This window comes from Pogona vitticeps, chromosome 5 (assembly GCF_051106095.1).
Source record: "Pogona vitticeps strain Pit_001003342236 chromosome 5, PviZW2.1, whole genome shotgun sequence".
NCBI lineage: Eukaryota > Metazoa > Chordata > Lepidosauria > Squamata > Agamidae > Pogona > Pogona vitticeps.
This window is the reverse complement of record NC_135787.1, coordinates 102,697,654-102,717,669: the sequence shown is the minus strand read 5'-3', so window position 1 is coordinate 102,717,669 and position 20,016 is coordinate 102,697,654. Positions and strand designations below refer to the sequence as shown.

The window sequence follows — 20,016 nt, the reverse complement described above, 5'->3', positions numbered from 1 at the left end:
TACAATTTCTGCAAAACCCAATGTCTTTTTCTTTTTTAAAATTAAGCATGAAAGAGCAGGCTCATTGTTTCTACATTTTAAAAGTACATGCAACAACAAAGTAGCATTTATTTTCAATTTGGTGAAGTTTCTTAGCGGTTTGTATCTAGAATGAACTTCCATTTCCATTCCTTTGCCTATATCCTATTTTCCCCCTTTACTAGTTCTGTTAACTTGAGATGATAAATTAAAAATGTAAATTAAAAACTGTAAGAGACTGACTCAGGCTTGCAAGTCTGCCACAGCAAATGGAGGATAATGCCTCTGTAAGTTAGCACTCTGGGTTACATGACAACTGAACATAGTAACTTTTGTTTTGCCTTTAAGTACAGAAATCTTAGGTAGCATAAAGTAGCATTTATTTTAAATTTGGTGAAGTTGCACAAAAAAGAGTCTCTTGCAAATACTCAAATTTTCTCTAACTTCCAAGGAAGTTGGGGGAGGGGGGCTGTCCCCAACATAGTTTTTGTATACCTGAATGAGAGCTGGCGTGTATTCTGTAATTAATAATCCAGTGGATGGAAAACATCACGTCCTTTTCCTATTCAAATATGCAACCTTTTGGCAACATTGTAATATTTGAACTGTTTACAAAGGTTTGTATGCCTGTTTTTTTAAAACACCACTCTGTTTCTTAGCAGTTTGTATCTAGAATGAACTTCAATTTACATTCCTTTGCCCATTTTCCCCCTTTACTAGTTCTGTTAATTTGAGATGATAAAAATAATGTCATAACTGTAAAAGACTGACTCAGGCTTACAAGTCTGCCACAGCAAATGGAGGATAATGCCCCTGTAAGTTAGCACTCTGGGTCACATGACAACTGAACATAACTTAGTGGACTTTTGTTTTAAGTACAGAAATCATAAGAAGTAGACCATTTTGCTCTGGGGGCAAGACAGGATTAGGGTAAATGAAACAGGGTGTTAAAATTGCATAGAAGTGCAGGTATTAGGTAGAATATCAGGCGGAGATTGGTGAAGTTTCTGCATCTGTTCTAAAACTGCTGTACGGAGGAGGAGGAGGAGGAGGAGGAGGAGGAGTGGTTCTCAGGGTCTGGGAAACCAGCAGGAGGCTGCAGGCTTAATCACTTGTTCCAATGTTGTCTTCAGGAAATGGTTATCTTATGGGGCAGGGAGAGAATGTATTTGGGAAGCAATTGCAATTAATGGTGGGGTTCGCCTGCCAAAATCTAGCAGCAAGTAGGTCTGTCCACCACATGGACAGACATTTCCCTGGCAGGTGTGACATCAGACAGTGAGCATTTTAATGGTCAGCTCTCAGACTGATAGACATAATGTGAAGAGAACACAGTGGCAAACCTAGATGACAAATAAATGCACTGAAAAGGCACAGAGCTAAGTGCAGACAAAAGCATGACCAGGGGTCCTGAGCCAGCTTTAATATTGTGAAGTAATGGATGGGAGGGAGTCAGGTTAGTAGAAAAATAACTACAATTACCTGAGTCCATGATATTAGATGATGACTTTTATTTATCTACAAAATTCAGAAAATGTAAACTGCTGCCTCTCAGGGTGACACGTCTTCTTTTTCCAATCTTTCAGTCATTTGAACTTGCTTGTCACAAGAAAAAACTAGGTGCATCTTGCAGAAAAAAATGATACAAACATGGCCAGCCTTTAAAAGGAACATAGATTAATTCTAGTTCTCATCAGTTTAATAAGGAACACAAATACAATGAATATTAACACTTCATAGAAAACATTTCATCAAGGGTGTTGAGGAGATGAGTTCCTCTTGAATTTATTTGGTGGCACATGCGTTCAAGTCACCAGGCTGCCTCCAAAATTGATGCTTTAAGGCTACAATCCTATTCACACTTACCTTTGGAAACAGGATTGCACTGAAAGAATAAGAATGAGTGTGTTCTTACTGTTTTACCCTTGGTTTACTGGCATGGATATAAACTTAACGAATGTCCAAAAAACACTGTTTCCCCATGCCATATTCTCTCCTCTCCCCTAACGCACTTAATTGATTCAGGGTAGGCAAATAAGCTGCATGACAGTGTGAACAGCTCAGGGAAATGAAATGAAACATTTCAGAAAGAACAGGACAGAAAGAAATATTTGGCATCAGCCCCTTGCTTGATGTTAGATATAGGTTTGCCCTTTGAAAGTAAAGTACACTTTCTCCCACCATAGGTATATAAAAAAAACAGCAAGCTGAAGATTACTTAGTTTCACAGCAAGGCTTACTGTTTGCCTGCCATTTCTTATTTGCAACTACCATTCTAGAAAAGCACCACTTTTAAGAGCCAGGCTACAAGATCAGCAGCATGTAATTTATTTCTGGCATACAGCATGTCAGATAGCAAGTGCAGAATTCACTTATCAAAATACTTCCCCAGTGCTGGAAGCCGTTTCCCCTGCGCACGAGCAGGCCAGAAAGGAAGATCTAGCCAAGCCTTTTGTCCAGGGCATTGGCTTTGTAAATGCACGAAAAGTTTTGGTCTCTTTTCAAGACATGACAAAGAATTCATACATTTCAACTCCACTTCCACTAATCTAGTCCAGGAACAACTACATTAGGCTCTAAATCCTATACATGTTGGACCTATACAAATTAGACACATTAAAATCAGTGGGACTGGTCCAGTTAGGACTCCTGTTAGGTTTAATGCAAAAAAAGTAATCAGATCAAGGTTGTAGAGCCAGGGATCAAAAGGAAAACAGAGTTGCTGCCTGACAAGGACCTCCCTTTTACCACTCCTGATTATGCCCTACATGAGACTGATATGAAAAAAACACAATCCTAACAAAAAAAAATACAATGTAAGAATCGGAAAAACAGCAGCCCCATCATTTTCAAAAGAAGGCTTCGTTCCAACCCTTGGCAACAATCCCGTAACAGATAACAAGTTATGCCTTTGGGGTAGAGAAAAATAAAGCCTGCATGACAGACTGAACGACGTCATGACATTAGTTCAACAAACAAAAATGTCAGGAAAGGATGGAAAAAATATTCCATTACTTAATTACGTGCCATGCTGGTAATCTCACAACAGACAGCAAGTTCCAACGAATCCAAGAAGCACTGGCTTATTTATGTCCCTGATCTCTGCACTGTTTCTCTGATAATGGGTAGCATTTTGTCCCTTGGCTGCACTGGCTCGCACAGAGCACACCCACACCCACACCTACACACTACAGAAACGTTCCATTTCTACACTTTCTAGCTGCCAATCAGATTTGTTCAAGCAGATTCTTGCCATGATGTGTGACTTTAAAAAAAGAGAAAATACAGCTTTATCATTCAAGAGGTGGCATTTCAACAAGCAGCTTTCCAGGATGAAGCCAGCGCAGAAAGAGCCTTTACGTGGAGGGTTCTTCACCTGCAGTGAAGGCATGGCTGGCCACGAGTGCCACAACTTGGTGCAACAACCATGCAGAGCAGGACACAGAATGCTGCAGCAGCCCCTGCTCTCATCTTCCCTATTGTGAACCAAGTTAGGGCTATCTGCTTTTTCTTCTCTTGTTCAAGGAGCACACACATACCCATATCTGCAGACTTTGGTGTGGTTCCTCATTTAGACAACTCCACAATATGGGAGGATTCTTGGAGCTGTGAGTCCAAACTCAGAAACCATGCCAAGCTCAACTATTGTGTGTGCAAGCTGTGTTGGCATTTGTTGGGTAACAAAGGTTGCAGAGGGAGCACATATATGTAAAACAGAGCTGCCAAGCTGCTGTGAGGAACAGAGAGGGAATCTGTAACATTCCAAGCACCAATCTAGCACAGGCAAGTCTGAAGTTCAAACAAACCTGAACAAACTTTTGGTTTTGCTTTGAAAGAGCTCATCTGCAAACAGCATGCATGTTCATCAAGCAGTGAAACAACCTCCTAGTCTCAGAACTGTTTTTTTTTTAAAGAACTTGATCTACAATCAAACAGTCCACAAACAAGTAACAGCTTTCCTCCAAGTCACAAAATTAATACAACCAAGATCTAGAGGAAGTGACTGCAGTGGCGTTTATAGAATACTGATGAAAAGTACCGATTGCAGCAGCTCACTTCACTTTAAGTTCCTGTTCTGTGTAAATGAAGACACTGCAATTGTATCTGAGATCTACCAGATTTTTTGGTACTAGGCCTTGCTTTAAAGTCTTCCTGCTTGTCAGGTGCAGACATATACACTATAGATCTACTGACCATACCAAATTTAGATCAATCACACACTTAGCAAGTAAATTTATTCTAACACCGATCTCACTCTTTCAGACATTTTTGGCTGGGCTTTTTACAGATCTTTGGTAGGCAAAGGCAATTTCACTGTAGAATCAAGTTTGCGCTGCAAGCTTTCCAACTATGCCACAGAGAGAAGTGGGGAAAAGAACATGCCACCTCGTTCCATTTGGACTCTGACATGAAGCCAGGCAGCATTTAGTCTAAATCCTTGACTTTCCTGTGTTGTTATGCTATTCTGCCATCCTGAAACACACAACACAAATTTGTTTTATTATGCAACAAGGAGAGTTTCTCAAGAGTCTATGAAACAAAGTTCATTGGTATATCAGTATGAAATCCTATGGATGTTTCTCTCAAAGTATATAAAGATTAATACATTCTGTACATATTGGTTGGTTTCCAATTATGAAGTAAACACTGTTACAAATTGTCCATAGAGCATTGTCTTTAAACACAGCCCCTACTTTTGTGATGGTGCTTGATTTTTTTGTTTATTGGAAATGTTATGCCAGTCATACCTATAAAGAGGTGTAGTTTTTCTTTTTCTTTTAAGTGAGCATACAGTATTCTAGCAGAGGAACGAAGGAAGAGGCACTTCTTGATTGGCTGGCTGGTAATTCCTAGACATCCCTTTTTTCCATGTAATGTTAAGTTCCTGACACTAGATGGCGATGCTATGACAGAAGACCACTGAACTTAGGTGCTGGGGAGGGTTTTTAGGCACTTGGCAGCAAGTTTTCCAAGGCAGTGCCCAGTTCTCTGCTATGTCATCAGAATCGGTTTCTGCCGCACCTCTAGAATATCTAAACAAACGACAACAAAGATGACAGAATTAAGGATTAGGGTTCCGAGTCATGACTTCATGCGCTAGCTTAATATTGTAAACAAAACCTCAAACTCTTATTAACAAGACTGATGCAGTTGAACTCCAGATCCTCTCCACCTTCCTCACAGTCTGTGGTGCACCAAGATGCCTTGATTGCTAAAAGCCTAAATTACGTTAGTATAGGTACTACACACATACACATGCATTAGCACAAACTTCAAATTTGAAGTACATCAAATGCACCCCTGGAACGGTTAAAGTACTTCCACATTGCCATAGAACTTAAAATGTGGTGCCCGGCTTTCCCAATATACTTTGGTTACCAAGGGAAAACTGAATGGGAAGAACAGATCTACCTCTTCCAAGGGTGTTGCCTGTTTTACAGGTAAAAGCCCAGTGTTTCCATTTGTCATGAGGCTGGTGAGTCAGGGAAGAAAATGGAATCTGCCTGATACGCCCAGAGAGGAGGAGTCCAACACTCAGGTGAAAATCACTTTATTCTTCTTCATCTCCAGAACACTGGTCATCACTGCTGCCATGAGGAATCTGACCCAACTCCAAAATGTAGGTTGCAAATACATGGAATCGCCTATCTCCAGGTCATGGCCACTTAGTGAGCGGCCTGCCTTGTCCTGCCATGGGCAGAGAGAAATTTCAACCCCCATGATGTCTGATCAGATATCTTATATGTTGTGCTGGTGGCCTGGGGAGCTGTGACAGCACCACTTCTCTCTCTCTCTCTCTCTCTCACTGGGACCATGTAGGACGCCTTGGGCCATGAAAGAGATGTCACTCTTTCAGAAATCAAGATGAGAATGGTGTGAGAGAAGCCACCTCACAGGGCTTTCCCTTCCACAGTCCTGGGACTGGTGAAGTTACCCTGAAGGGGAGGGAAGGAGCTGCAGCTATCATGAAGAATGTGCTCTTACAGAGAATGGCTAACCACTTCAAAGTACGGTTCTACAAGAACTAAGCGTTGCAGTGTCTTCACAATGTTACTGCCGATGTACCAAACTGCATTTCCTTTTTTTTACATATGCACAAATAAATTGGAAGACTTAAGGGAACCAATTTTCTGATAACTCTCAACTGAGACGCAACGTGAGCTGTTGCCACTGGAAACGTCTCCTCCACAACCCCTTGCCTACGACATGGGAGGTCTTCTTCCATAGCTGCCACCATTCATTTTGCAGTGAGATATGTGTAGAGCAAACTCGGGGAGAACTTTAGAATTCCCCGATCCCCAAATGCAGACTGCTTCACCTGTTAAGATCCGATGCAATGGCAATGTGACGTAGGTTAAGTGTGCATAGAGTAAGAAGTTTTCATCTGTCCTGTTCAGCTTCAGCCAAGAGCCCACAAGAGATCTTCCTGTTCCAGATAAAGACCGAGACCGGAGGTTGCTCGCATTGTGCAGGTCTGTTAGATGAGAACAAGATTGTAGGGAGAGGGACACGTTATCACTACCCACACAATGAACATACCAGCTGCCTTCCTGGATCAAACCAGTAAGTTGATTTCGTCCAGCACTGAATTTCCCAACAGCCACCCAGATGTTCCTATAAACAAACAGGCAAATTATGGACATCTTACCTGGACTTCTTTTGTCACCAGCTCTCTTGGCTCCGTCACTATCCTGAACTTTGAACATGGAGGTTCCTACTAGTTACTAGTGCTTTTATTTATTTATTTATTTATTTATTTATTTATTTATTTATTTATTTATTTATTTATTTATTTATTTATTTACTTATTTATTTAGCTTATATGCCGCCCACTCTACCCAAAGGTCTCTGGGCAGCTTACAACAATTAAAATACAATTAAAATAGTATTTTATGAAAGTACCTGCTTTCCACCTAAGCCTAGAATAATTATTTTCATGGACCACAAGTCCCAGACCTCTTAGTCAGCCTAGCCATGCTGGCTAGGGGATTCTGGGAGTTGCAGTACAAAAAATAATTCTTCTAATCTCTGCCTTACACAAGATCAGGCCAGTAATCCATTTAGCCCCTAATAATTACATGCTTTCAGGCTGATTCCAAATGATGATGACCCATTCCAAGTTTTTCTAGGTATAAAATACTTTGACATTTTTTATTGTTCCCTTCTTCTGGGCCCATGTGGTTTGCCCAAGATCACATGGGCTGATGTTTCTCCAACTTACTGAGACAGGTAGGGGAAAATAAAAGCTTCCAGATGTTGCTGGATTACCACTGCCACATTTCCCAACAGTGGCTTTGCTGGCCAGGCCTGAGAGAAGCTGCAGTCCTACAGCATCTGGAGCTGGACCTTGCTCACCAGTGGTTTAGCCCAATACTGTCTCCTCAGCAGTTCTCCAAGATTTCAGGCAAAGGTCTCATCCAGCTCTGCGTCCCATGATTCTGGAGACAGTAAGGCTCAACACAGAGCTTGCTGCACTAAATGAGTGCTCAAGCCCCGGGTCTGACCTAAAGAAGACTCTATGGAAAAGGAAGTGGTGGCTCTCCACAGCCATGAAGTTTATCATACCAGTTCAGACTCAAATGGCTTTAGTAACATGTCCAAAAGCTTTCCTACTAAAAGCTCTTGGCAAGTAGGAAACGGGAAGGGTGGAAAGAAAAGACGCTTATCCTACCTCCTCCTATTCACTTTGGCTTGTTCTATATTCACAAAGGGACATGAGGAAGTATTCAAAGATGTGACATTTTGTGCAATCTTAAATAATAACCTTATTCTGTATTCCATGTAGCTCCAGTCTATTTATCTACTGTCTAGATCAGTTACTCCCTTACAGTAACGTGCCAATTTTACAAGATGGCCCATCATCATAGCTGTAGTATCTTCCACAGACTTCATACTTATAGGTACCACTGTCTGGCAATCAACTACAAGTCCCCAGACACATGGGCCAAACTGGTGGTTTGAAATAAGCAAGTATATCTAACTTTAGCCAGCAAAATCCTGCAAAGGACCTGAATGCTTGTCCCCAATGTGACTGCTATCCTACTCCCGCTTCTTTCTGCTTTTTTCCAGGGGTTGGAGACTGTTAGAATCCAAGCATTATTTAGCCACTTCTCCATACCCTAGCAGCCATTTTTCAGTCCAAGTTACCCCCGTCCCCAAATTATCCCATATCACCTTGACTGAATATGAAGGTGTCTAGATTACTTCCTTTGTATGCTTACTGTTTTCAACTTTTAAATATTTTCTTTAAATGATGAAAGCCATCTTGGGTCTTTCTTAAGGAAAAAGGTGTGGTAAAAATTTTGTTGGTTTGTTTAAATTTGCTTGCTGGCTGAGCAGTTCCAGTATCTTTTTTTCCCGATTTTATTGTCATTTAAAAATTTTTTAGTATCATTAATTGTAATTACTATTTTTAACTGAAATGTTCTGAACTTATTTTACTGAATTCTGTGATATCATTAAGATGATGATGAATGTAATTATGTTTTAATAATCAGATTTACAATGTATTTTGTTTAATTGTATTTGTTTTCCTTAATTATACTGTAAATTCTCTCAGGGAGAAAGACAAGATATGAATCAAATCAAGTCAACCAGTCAATCATACTGGTTCACCTTTGGGGTGAAAGATAATTCATACATTTCAAAAATGAAATAAATAACTCATCACCCACCTCCATCATCATCATCCCTAAAGAACTCCTCACTGTCATTGGCAGAATGAGATTTCTTCATTTCCGCAATTCGATTCCGGGGCACTTTCCTCTTGAGAGAAGGGGAGAAAAAGGACGGGCGGTTGTTGCGTTCTGGAGTTGGGGGAGTACTGAAAGAAGTGACCTGTGAAGGGTAGAAGGAGCAAAGTAGAAGGGCTTTAGGAAGGAAGAATTTAAACCGTTGTATGGCTTGTTCTCCTTGGCGACTGCAGATCTTGGACTATCATGGCCATGTGGGAAATCTATGAAACTGTTGCCCAAAATGAATGAACTCTTATTAATTGATGACTGACACTACAATTCATTTTGTATATCATTAAATTATCACCTGGCATCAATGAGAGTCCAAATGATGTTTATACAAAGGCTTCCTGCGCAGAGGACATGGAAATATATTTTAAAAACCAATTTTTGTGCATCTGGGATCCAAACGGTGACACACAAACTTGCATTTATGAATACTGACAATTTTTTTCAGCATGCTTAATCAGTACAGAATATTTTAGCCCAGAGATATCTATGAATCAAGTCACCCATCCCCAAAAGATATTTTATGTTGCTCTTGACACTCCTGCCCCATTTGAAGAGTTGTGAAGGTCTGGTTAGAGGCTTCCTACTAGTTTTGCTGCAAAGATTTTCGCTACAATTGTATGGAGACTAGATTGTGCCATCATACAAAATGGAGGCTCCCATAATGCCACACTCTAATTTTGAGGGTCACTTGGGAGAAAACAGAGCTTTAACAATCTTGTTTGATTAACTTACTCTCTCATGCAGAGGCGAGTTTGGGTTAGAATCCTCTTCAGTACCATAGGGAGAAGTGTCACCTGTCGAAACACGACTCACTGCCATTTCTGCATGGCCTTTCCCCTGCGGCCCCTTCATACGCACAAATTCCATATTGTTGTACTTATAAAACCCAAAGGACATCCTTTGTGCCATTTTTGCTGCAACGCTTACCTGTGACGGACAGTAAAAACATTAGACATTTAGGTAAAAGTGACTTCAACTATTTGGACTTCTTTCTAGCCAGTTTGCCTTGGTTGCCCATTGTGTACCAAGTCAATATTCTTCAAATATTCTCATACTGACAAACTATCCACTTGCAACGTTTTAATCACAGCTTGCTGCACCTAATCTTGGAGATCACTGACCTAGCCATGGTGACGTATGCCTTAGTTAAATTTACTGGGATTACTGTAAAGCGCCATACGTGGGATTTCCTTAGTAAAGTTTACAGACACTTTACAATGTTCAAGATGCCACTGCTGCCAGATTGTTAGCTGGAGCTGGTTATAGGTAACACACAGCTCCCCTCTTGAAACCTCTCCACTGGGTGCCATTCTATTTCTAGGCACAATTCAAAATGTTGGATTTGATTTATAAAGCACTAAATGACTTGGGTTCAAGCTACCTGAAAGGCTACATTTCCTTTTATGAGTCTGTCTGGGTTCTGAAATCATCAGTTGCTTTCTTTGACTCCAGCTCCCACAATTCTCCTAACCAGCCCAGCCATAGGTCAGAATCCTCCGATGTCAGAATGAGGTCACAATCTGGTCTGTATCTCTGCAAACTGAGAGGCAGTTAACAGTCAGGCTGAGCCTTCATCTGGTCAGGATGGATCTTCCTGTTAGGTCAAGTTGAGAGTTGAAGGTGGGCTTTATGACCTGTTTACAGCTATGGTGTCTTAGTGGATAGAGCAGGAATTCGGGAGGCCTTCAGCGAGGAACCTAGAGGAGTGAGGAGGACCTTAAAAATATCTTTATTCTGAAAAGCTTCAAGGCCCCCTTGTACTAATAGTCAACTACCCATTTTCTTTAAAGATGCTCCTGAAATTATTCATTACTGAGTATCAATTCAGCTATTGATAGGGAAAATATGTCCTGTGACTAAGGGTGTCACACTTCAGGTAATGAGTGATCCCCAGGGTTTGGGATCTGTGTCTTTGCTTTTCTACTGGACGCAGGCTTTCGGGTCACGCTAAAGGTTTCTTTGGGTATTGTTGCGAAGGCTGGTTGTGGAGCCAGAGGTTAGGAGATGGATTTTCCTTCAGGGAGGAAGAGCCCGCCTGAATCGCATTGGGCAAGCTCATCACATGCCAAGCAGGGCTTGATAAAGTTGCTTTATTTGACTGCAGCTCCCACAATTCTAACCAGCCTAGCCATAGGTCAGAATCTTCTGATGTCAGAATGAGGTCACAATCTGTATCTCTGCAAACTGAGAGGCAGTTAACAGTCAGGCTGAGCCTTCATCTGGTCAGGATGGATCTTCCTGTTAGGTCAAGTTGTGGGTTCAAGGTGGGTTATATGACCTGTTTACAGCTATGGTGTCATAGTGGATAGAGTGTCAGGCAGGAATTCAGGAGGCCTTCAGTGAGGAACCTAGAGAAGTGGATAGGAGCTTAAAATATAACTTTATACTGAAAGGATTCAAGGCCCCCATGTACTAATAGTCAGCTACCCATTTTCTTTAAAGATTCGCCTGAAATTATTAAAAGCTGAGTGTCAATTAAGCTTTTGATAGGGAAAATATGTCCTGTGACTGAGGATGTCACACTTCAGGTAACGAGTGATCCCCAGGGTTTGGGATCTGTGTCTCTGCTTTTCTACCGGAAGCAGGCTTTCAGGTGACGCTAAAGGTTTCTTTGGGTATTGTTGCGAAGGCTGATTGTGGAGCCAGAGGTTGGGAGTTGGATTTCCCAGTGTGCCTTCAGGGAAGAAGTGGCCTGTGTCGCCTTTGGCAAGCTCATCACATGCCAAACAGAGCTTGATAAATTTGTTTTCTTTGACTGCAGCTCCCACAATTCTAACCAGCTTAGCCATAGGTCAGAATCCTCCGATGTCAGAATGAGGTCACAATCTGTATCTCTGCAAACTGAGAGGCAGCTAACAGTCAGGCTGAGCCTTCATGTGGTCAGGATGGCTCTTCCTGTTAGGTCAAGTTGTGGGTTGAAGGTGGGCTTTATGACCTGTTTACAGCTATGGTGTCATAGTGGATAGATTGTCAGGCAGCAACTCAGGAGGCCTTCAGCGAGGATCCTAGAGGAGTGGGCAGGAGCTTAAAAATACAGTGGTGCCTCACTTAGCGACGTTAATCTGTTCCAGGAAAAACGTTGCTAAGCGATTTAATCGCTAAGCGATTTTAAAAAGCCCATAGAAACGCATTAAAACATGTTTAATGCGTTCCTATGGGCTTAAAAACTGACCTTATGCGAAGATACTCCATAGGGGCAGCCATTTTTGGTGCCTCTAAAGTGAGGCAAAACAGCAGGTGGCCATTTTGTTTTTCCAGCTGCCATTTTGGAACCGCCGATCAGCTGTTTAAAAAGGGTCATTGCTAAGCGATTTCATCGCTCAACGGAGCAATCGCTAAGCGAGGCACCACTGTAACTTTAATCTAAAAAGCTTCAAGGCCCCCTTGTACTAATAGTCAACTACCCATTTTCTTTAAAGATGCTCCTGAAATTCTCAATTCCTTATTTTCAATTAAGCTATTGATAGGGAGCCAGGTAGGTGGGACTCATCAGCCTGAGAAGGCAGCCCATCTAGGAGAAGGAAAACTCTGATCCCAAATCCCCATGCCGTGAGGAGGAGGTGGAGGAGGCGCTGCCATCACCTATGCAGCGAGGGAGCAGGCTGGGCAGGTGGGATTTGTCAGCCTTGGAAGGCAGCCCATCTAGGAGAAGGAAAACTCCAGTTCCAAACCTCCACTACCTTTTGGCTATATCCACTTATGGAAAAGGCTTCAGGTGTTAACCCTGAGGCAAAATCCGGAGCCGGAGTCCCGGAGGCAGTTTGTGTTATTCTGGCCGGTCCTGCGACATCGCTGGAACCAATTGTATTGGCTCTTGCCTTTCCATTGGACTATTTCGGCGATGTGGAGAGGGGGGATTTGAGAGGGGGAATTTGCTGCGTGGGTGGCAGCCTATCCTCCATGTTATTTTACCCAGGCTTTGTGGAGAGGACACTCCAGCTTCGCATACAGCATCAAAGTCCTCCATACAGAGCATATTACCATAGTCTCTCGAGACTGAAGGATGCTGTGATAGACAGGCCATAAACCACACCTGTCCATCACAATGGAACACTGATTTAGTAACCAATGGTTGAGCAGGAGGGCTAACCAAGGAAATATAAGAAGAGAATGGAGGACAGTTAGAGTTTCAGTTAGAGTTAGGGATTTCAGTTAGGGGTGAGTTAGAGTTAGGACCAGGGTTGTGTTAGAGTTAGGACTTCAGTTAGTCAGGAGTTAGAGAAAGAGCTAGATAGTCAAAGTTAGAAGTGAGAATAGTAACAAGTAAATACACAAGTTGGTTAAATGGCAAATAAGTAAACAAAAGAAGACATTTCAATGATTGTGATTCTGAGTAAATAAACAAAGAACATCTGTAGCTTTAATAAAAACTTTCAATGATTGGCAGCCAGTGTTTGAGTGAAATAATTTACATTGTGGATAAAAGAAATCTACTGGTGGCAGCGAAAAACAATGAAAATTAAATGTCATGCCTGAAAGGGAACCTGGGTGTGTAGAAGAACAAACAGGGGAACTGGGGTGTGTGTGTTACATAAATTGGTGGCAGCGGTGGGATACGAATGAAAATCCAGTGAGCCAAAATAAAGTAAAATTTATTAGGCTGGATACGAATGAAAAAAATCCAGTGAGCCAAAAATAAAGAGAAGTTTTCTGAGTCTGGGATTCAAAGGGAAGGAATACCAGAAAGCCTAAAGAAAAGGAAAATCTCTTAGTCTAGGAGACTTGTTTGGATAGTAAATAGTCAAGGTGAAGGAGTAGGAAACCCTAAAGCTCGGTGTGACTAGCTTGGTAGGGACTCCTGAGTGTGGAAAGACAAAGGCAGGAAAAGGACTCTGAGGAGATTTCTGTAATTAAAACTTTACCTCAAGCTGAGAGTGTAAGGACCAAGAGGGCTAGCTTTAGATTGGTAGCCAGTGTTTGAGTGAAACAATTTACACTGTGGATAAAGGAAATCCACTCGTGGCAGTGAAAAAGAGTGAAAATTAAATATCATGCCCGAAAGGGAACCTGGGTGTGTAGAAGAACAAAAAGGAGAACTGTGTGTGTGACAGATGCCTATGAATCCCCCAGCATAATCAATTTCATTGAACTTCTGCTGACAATAAGACAGGAATGTGAAATGAAATGTTTTGCTACATCCTTATTTTAAGAAAGGGGCTAACAAGAGAGGATTATCCCAAATGTTCTTGATGCGCCTAGAGCACAGATTTTTACACACAGACCCTACACATCAATCTGCATTCCAAATGGGGTTCCCATACTGTAACTGCTTCCAAACCTGTCAGACAGAGAATGGAGAAACTGTTTTTCCTCTCTGGCAATAGCCCAGGACCTTCTGTAAATTCCCTTCTAACAACCACCATCTTAGGAAGTGGGGAGAGGGTCAAAATCCTTCTCTCCAGTATTTGAATCCCAGTTTAGCTCTTGCATTGCAAGTCAGCTAAACTAGGGAGAAACACACCTGCCAGTGGAAAGGCAAAGCATACAGAAGCTCCTCCATTTTTATGTAAAATTAGATACCCTGCCCGGCCTTCTGCTTTATATATGAAACTATTGGAACTCTTGCATCTAATGTGGCCCGGATGCCGACAAGGGATGGAGAACACAGCCAGCACTTACCCTATTGTCATAGACCTTCTTGAGGGCTTCATAGCGGATGGACCCCTGGAAGATGACTCCTTGAAAGGTGTTACTTTTGTCACTGGCCACTAGCTCCACACAAACCATCTCACCTTCCCCTACAGTCATGTCACTGAATACCTAATGTAAAATACAAAGAAATCAAATGCTTTGAAGAAAGAAAACCATACCAAACAAAAAAAAAATACTTGTAGAACTAACGCTCATTTGCCACTGGCTATAGTGAGACACCAATTTTCAGATACAAATTGGGTTTTCAAGGAATGTGATACAGAAAGTTGTCTTTTAAAAGCTAGTTTGCAACACTGGCCTTGGAACACTGGATCCTACAGCAGCTAAAAATATATATTAACAGAAAAGAATGTAACACGTAACATTATTGAGCGACAACCTTGATTTTTGATACCATGCAGAATAATTTATATATACAGTTTACTTAATTTGGTAATAGTGGTTTATTTAAAACTTCACACTTGCTTTCCAGCACTCTGTACATGCCAATCTGCAAGCAACTAGCAAATGCAGCAAAAGTTCCTGTATCTTTACAGGTGCTGGTCTTAGAAGATCAATGAAACTAAGGAGATGTGGGCTGATGGAGACGTGGATGGCAGAGCACAAGAAGGCCTGCATCATCTACTCTGAGGTGTGTTTTTTAGGACAAGTTTATGTAAGTATAACAAACAAATAAACATTTTGCCTGAAGTATGGAAGTTCTGAGGCCATATAATTTAAAGAAAACTGGACTGTGAACTGAAACCAAAACACTCGGAGAAGCACTACAAGAACTGGAGCTGAAGAGAGGCTAAAGAAATGGCATCTGCAGCAATGAAGGACCTACCTCTTCAAAGTTGTCAATCATGAAAAATATGTTTGGATAGCTGATTTTTGATTCCTCCCCTTTGCTGTCCATAGGATGCTTACTTGGAGATGCAAAGACTTGCTGGAAGAAAACATTTAAAAGCCATTATATAGCTTGCTGCTTGGACAGGGACATGGATGCTGAGAAGGAATCAGAAGGAAAAAGGAGATATGAAGATGACTGGCAAGCCTTAGGCAAAGGGAAGGGGACGCATTCCCCCTCTTTCCTCCAAAGGAAAGGAACTGAATGCATGGGAGGCGAGGTAGAAGCTTTACTTTCTTCTCTGACTCCAATTTTAAACCAAGCTGAACTTTTAGGGATGTAACATTTGCTTTGTTGTGAAGTAGCCACCGCAACCTCTCCTCAATTCATTCATCTTTCAAGCACTGCCTGAATGAAATTTGGAACCACCGCTAGTTAGAACTGACTTAAGACCTACATTTCCCAGCTGAAACTAAAACAATAAAGAGGACACAAAGATGAACTTTTCAGGATGAAATGGAAACAACAAAGGGGAGCACTCTTTGTTCTGGTACTGTGAGTGAAAAGAGAATGAAAAAGAGCGGAAGTAGAAGAAGCTGCCCTTCGACCTCCACAGTGAGGGGCACTTCTCACCTGAGATTTCTTCTTATGAATGTGGATATCCCCTCCATCTGAACGAGTGCACACAGCACATGTCACTACGTAATCCAGCTGAAACAAAACCAGCATAGCAGAAAGGAATCATTAATCATCACCACGCATAAACAAAGCAAAATTTAAAAGCTTTTTCAAGCAAGCTTTTACTCTTCTGCCCACCAGGGGAAAAGGTGATCAACAAGATTTGTAAAGACCTTGAAGCTATTTTTAAAGGCAAGTCATGCTATAATTATTCCCTTCACTTTCCAACTAAGTGGCTAAGTAGTTATCCTTAAAGCAGTGTGCAGTTGGTATTCAAAGTCATTCTATTCTATCTTCAAACCATTAACATTCTGACAAATTTTAAAAAATGTATTATGTTAATGATTAAATGACCATGATATTAACTTTTCTCAATAAAAATTAACATTTCACATTAATTTAATTTATTACTTTTGAGAGAGATGCCCATTTTTTATTGTTTTAACTGGTTCTTTAATTTTAATCATACTGTGTTAACTATAATTCATGGCACAAATGAATTCCATACATTTTTCTTGGCATCTGAACATTAACAATTTATTTCTCTTCAAGGACTTAATGCCCATATATTAAGACTAGTCCTAATGTTTGCAGCTGTGCCCACTTAGCCCTTTCCACTACCCCAAGACTTTTACCAAGATGGGTTTGACCCAACTCCGGGAGGCAGTGGAAGACAGGAGTGCCTGGCGTGCTCTCGTCCATGGGGTCACAAAGAGTCGGACACGACTGAATGACTAAACAACAACAACAAGACTTTAATGTCATAGGCCACATCATATACAAAATTTGTGACCATGTGCTTTTACTTCTCTACCACTGTTCTTCCCCTTTTGAAGCTGCTGGCCTTTTCTCTCTCTCTATTCCTCTTCACACTCCTTTAAACTCTGCCTACAGGATGCATTCTCCTGCCTCCACCTCTTCCTGTTAATCCTCTGTTTCTCCTACCTCTCCTTTTTAGGTGTTTTCTCTCCCTTGCCCCTCTATCCATGCAGAACTGCTTGGCCAGAGAAAAGTGGCCCACCCTCCCACTCAACCCATTGCTTTGGCATTGCCACAACCACAACGCCCATGTATTACAACATAGGCAGCCAAACATGCTTCCTCTTAAAGGATGCAAAAACAAAGGAAACAGGAAGGTACATCCACAACTCTGAAAAGAAAAAAAGTAATTAAAAAAGACAAATTGAATACTTAGGTTGCCTTAATTAAGTCACCTGTTTTTCAACAGATAAACGGGCATTCTACGAAACTCAACACACATGCTTTTATAAGACAGTGATACAAGGATGAGGCAGTTTCTTTTAACTAAATCCTAAATTACCTTTTATTATTTCATGGAAATGTCAGCTTTAAATATTTTCTGCCTAGTATTCTGTTACAGGATAATAACTTCCTGCAACAAAGAAGCAGCACTGTACTGTTGAAATAACATTCATATCTGCATGCGCACACGCAGGCACACACAACACAACACCGAGGAATATCTCCTGTCAGGCCTCTGGAGTGTAATGGGCAGGGTGTCATAAAAACACAGTGATGTCTGGCACCTTAAATGAGTCAGACTGCAGATAAGTCTAGGGGTGGGGAAGGAGGGAAAGGACAATCTCATTGTACTCTAGCCTAACTTGCACCAATTTAAGGAACATTTCTACAGGCAGGGGCAGCTAGACTGACATACCAGGGAGCCCATAAACATCCAGCAAATGTCTTCTAGGGGTGGCAGCACAATTTGGGAATATGAATATTCTGACCCAGCCATGTTTCCAACGGTTGTGTCAACTGCAATGTATGTCAGACAGCACGAGTACCTCCATACATAATGTCAATGTATGAGTTAAGTAACCTACACAGATACCTTGTGTTTGCATATGCAGGGAATTGAACTTGAGGACATGTGTGCATACTTTGTGGATAAGCTCACAAAGGAAGAGAACAACTAAATGCGGTTCTGTGTTCTTCCTTCAATGCAGGTTACATGTGACTCGCCACACTGTGTGCCAGTTGTGTGCAACTTGAAAACAAAGTAGGAGCTCTTTCATTAGTTGACAGTCATATGCTGCACAGCCATCCTGGGTCTATGTTTCCTGTTGGCAATATATAAAAGGAAGCCTCGCTTACTGGAGCAGAAGTCCTTATTACTCATGTATCAATGCTAGTGCTGTGAAGAAATCAAGAAAGTGAGGAAACAGATTATGAAACTCCCTAGATTCTGCCTGAGGAATTCTGGGAAAATTCTGGGAACTGGAGTCCCTGCCCGCAAATGGCACCTCCCTTCCCGCTGGGCAAGCGGAGCTACACAACAGAACACTGGCCATTGCGACACAGTCCATTTCGTGTTGAATCTGCATAGACCTAGACGCTATTGTCCATGTTCTCTGATCTATTTCTGAAAAGAAGAAGAAGAGTTCTGTTGCACAGAAGCTAGTTTGAAGCAAGAAGATCTCAAGTGGGTGTGGGCTGTGTCTCAGTGACAAAACTGCATCACTGTGATTGCTACCACAACTCAGGAGGAAGCATACCAATCCTGTGGAAAAACGTAATGTGATCATTCCACAGCTGCATGAATTGGGATTCCAAATTCAGAATACTCATGATGAAGTCCAGTCTCCTGTGAATGTTGAACTTGTGAGCTTTTGTGCTGCTATATCCTATAACCCACAGAAAATAACCTTCCATAAGCCAATGTATTATTGAAGGGAATACTTGAACATCTTTCTAGGAGGGAGGGGAGGATGGGCACCAGTCTCTAACATCATTTGGTGAAGCTCAGAGCCTGTTACTTTTTTTTTTGAAAGCTCCCAGGTAACACAGTCAGCTTGAAATACAATACCATACCTTAAACAAAGGGGAGGGTAATTCTCAAAACTTATTCCTTATACCTTAGTGCATACCAACAGTCATACCTAAGATCTCTACCAGTTTGCTTAAAATTCATTCCAGTGCAACAACTATCAAAAATCTGCATAAGGTTGAAGCAGACAAGACAGCCACTCCGCATGTTACTGGCTAAGACACAGTAAGATGAGACCTGAGGTGCTGAAGAGCAACTGCCACTGGTACCAGTGTTTGAACATTTTATTTTCTGAACTACAAGTCCCAGAATCTCCAGCAAGCACTAACTACTACTGCCTGTGCTGTCTAGAGAATTGTGGAGCTTGAAGTCCCAAAATTAACATTTCTTGTCTTCGGCTGGTGCTAATGCAAGGCATTTAGGGCATACAGAACATTACCGAAATATGAAGAGAGGGGCATAAGACTCTTTTTAACATCATACATTGGCTAGTCATCTTCCCTTTCCTGAACAAAGGCCAACTCAACCCCCTGTACTAATACTAATACAGCATCAGAAGAACAGAAAGCCTTGTGTTACCTTTTGCAGAATTAGGTTCAAGCAGACACTCTCCTCCCAGTCAATATCTGGATCACCCAGGCCAGGCAGCTTCTTAGAATCCCTGCGGTACACTTCAACATCAACCTGCTGAGATAAAACCCAAGGCCTTCAGAATAATTGCCAAACAGTAACAGATTTTCGTCCCTTCTTCTTCTACTATGAGTTATGTTGCTTGTTCTCCATCTTGTGGAAGTTTTTCTAATTTTCTAATTATGAGAATTTTAGGTGTGTGTGTGTGTGTGTGTGTGTGTGTGTGTGTGTGTGTCTGTGTCTGTGTCTGTGTCTGTGTCTGTGTCTGTGTCTGTGTGTTGTAAGCTGCCTAGAGTGGTCGCAATGACCAGATAGGCGGGGTATAAATTGAATGAATGAATGAATGAATGAATGAACGAACGAACGAACGAACGAACGAACAAACGAACAAACAAACAAACAAACAAACAAACAAACAAACAAACAAATAAAAAAGTATTATTTGGAGGCCTCCATGTTGCCTAACGTGAGAGGAGACACAGCCCTGACCAACACAATCACAGTCCTATTATGGGCAGAAAACAAGTTGAGGAGAGAGAGGAAAAAGGTGACTCAGAGAAACAAGCATTCCATGCTTCCAAAAAATTAAGTTAAGCCCCAGGAAAAAGAACTGACCTTTTACAGACACTCATTTTGACTGAGAGGATATGTAGCCAGGAGTAGTGATATCA

At 41.5% G+C, this 20,016-nt stretch overlaps 1 protein-coding gene across 2 annotated transcripts in view; it reads right to left on the bottom strand.

The window, feature by feature from the left end:
• Positions 1-1,512: 1,512 nt before the first annotated feature.
• The window catches only part of KIAA0930 (KIAA0930 ortholog), an 87,800-nt gene continuing 69,296 nt past the window's right edge, over positions 1,513-20,016 (bottom strand). Inside the window, exons 3-10 of one of the 2 annotated variants that reach the window (XM_020804002.3) lie at positions 19,295-19,402; positions 15,880-15,957; positions 15,244-15,345; positions 14,385-14,525; positions 9,498-9,692; positions 8,694-8,856; positions 6,338-6,493; positions 1,513-5,051 (exon numbers count right to left, since the gene is read on the bottom strand). In XM_020804002.3, the coding sequence (XP_020659661.3) occupies positions 5,011-5,051; positions 6,338-6,493; positions 8,694-8,856; positions 9,498-9,692; positions 14,385-14,525; positions 15,244-15,345; positions 15,880-15,957; positions 19,295-19,402 (984 nt within the window). In that variant the 3' untranslated portion in view covers positions 1,513-5,010. The remainder of the gene's footprint in view (positions 5,052-6,337; positions 6,494-8,693; positions 8,857-9,497; positions 9,693-14,384; positions 14,526-15,243; positions 15,346-15,879; positions 15,958-19,294; positions 19,403-20,016) is intronic. The other variant, XM_020804003.3, reaches the window with a different exon arrangement.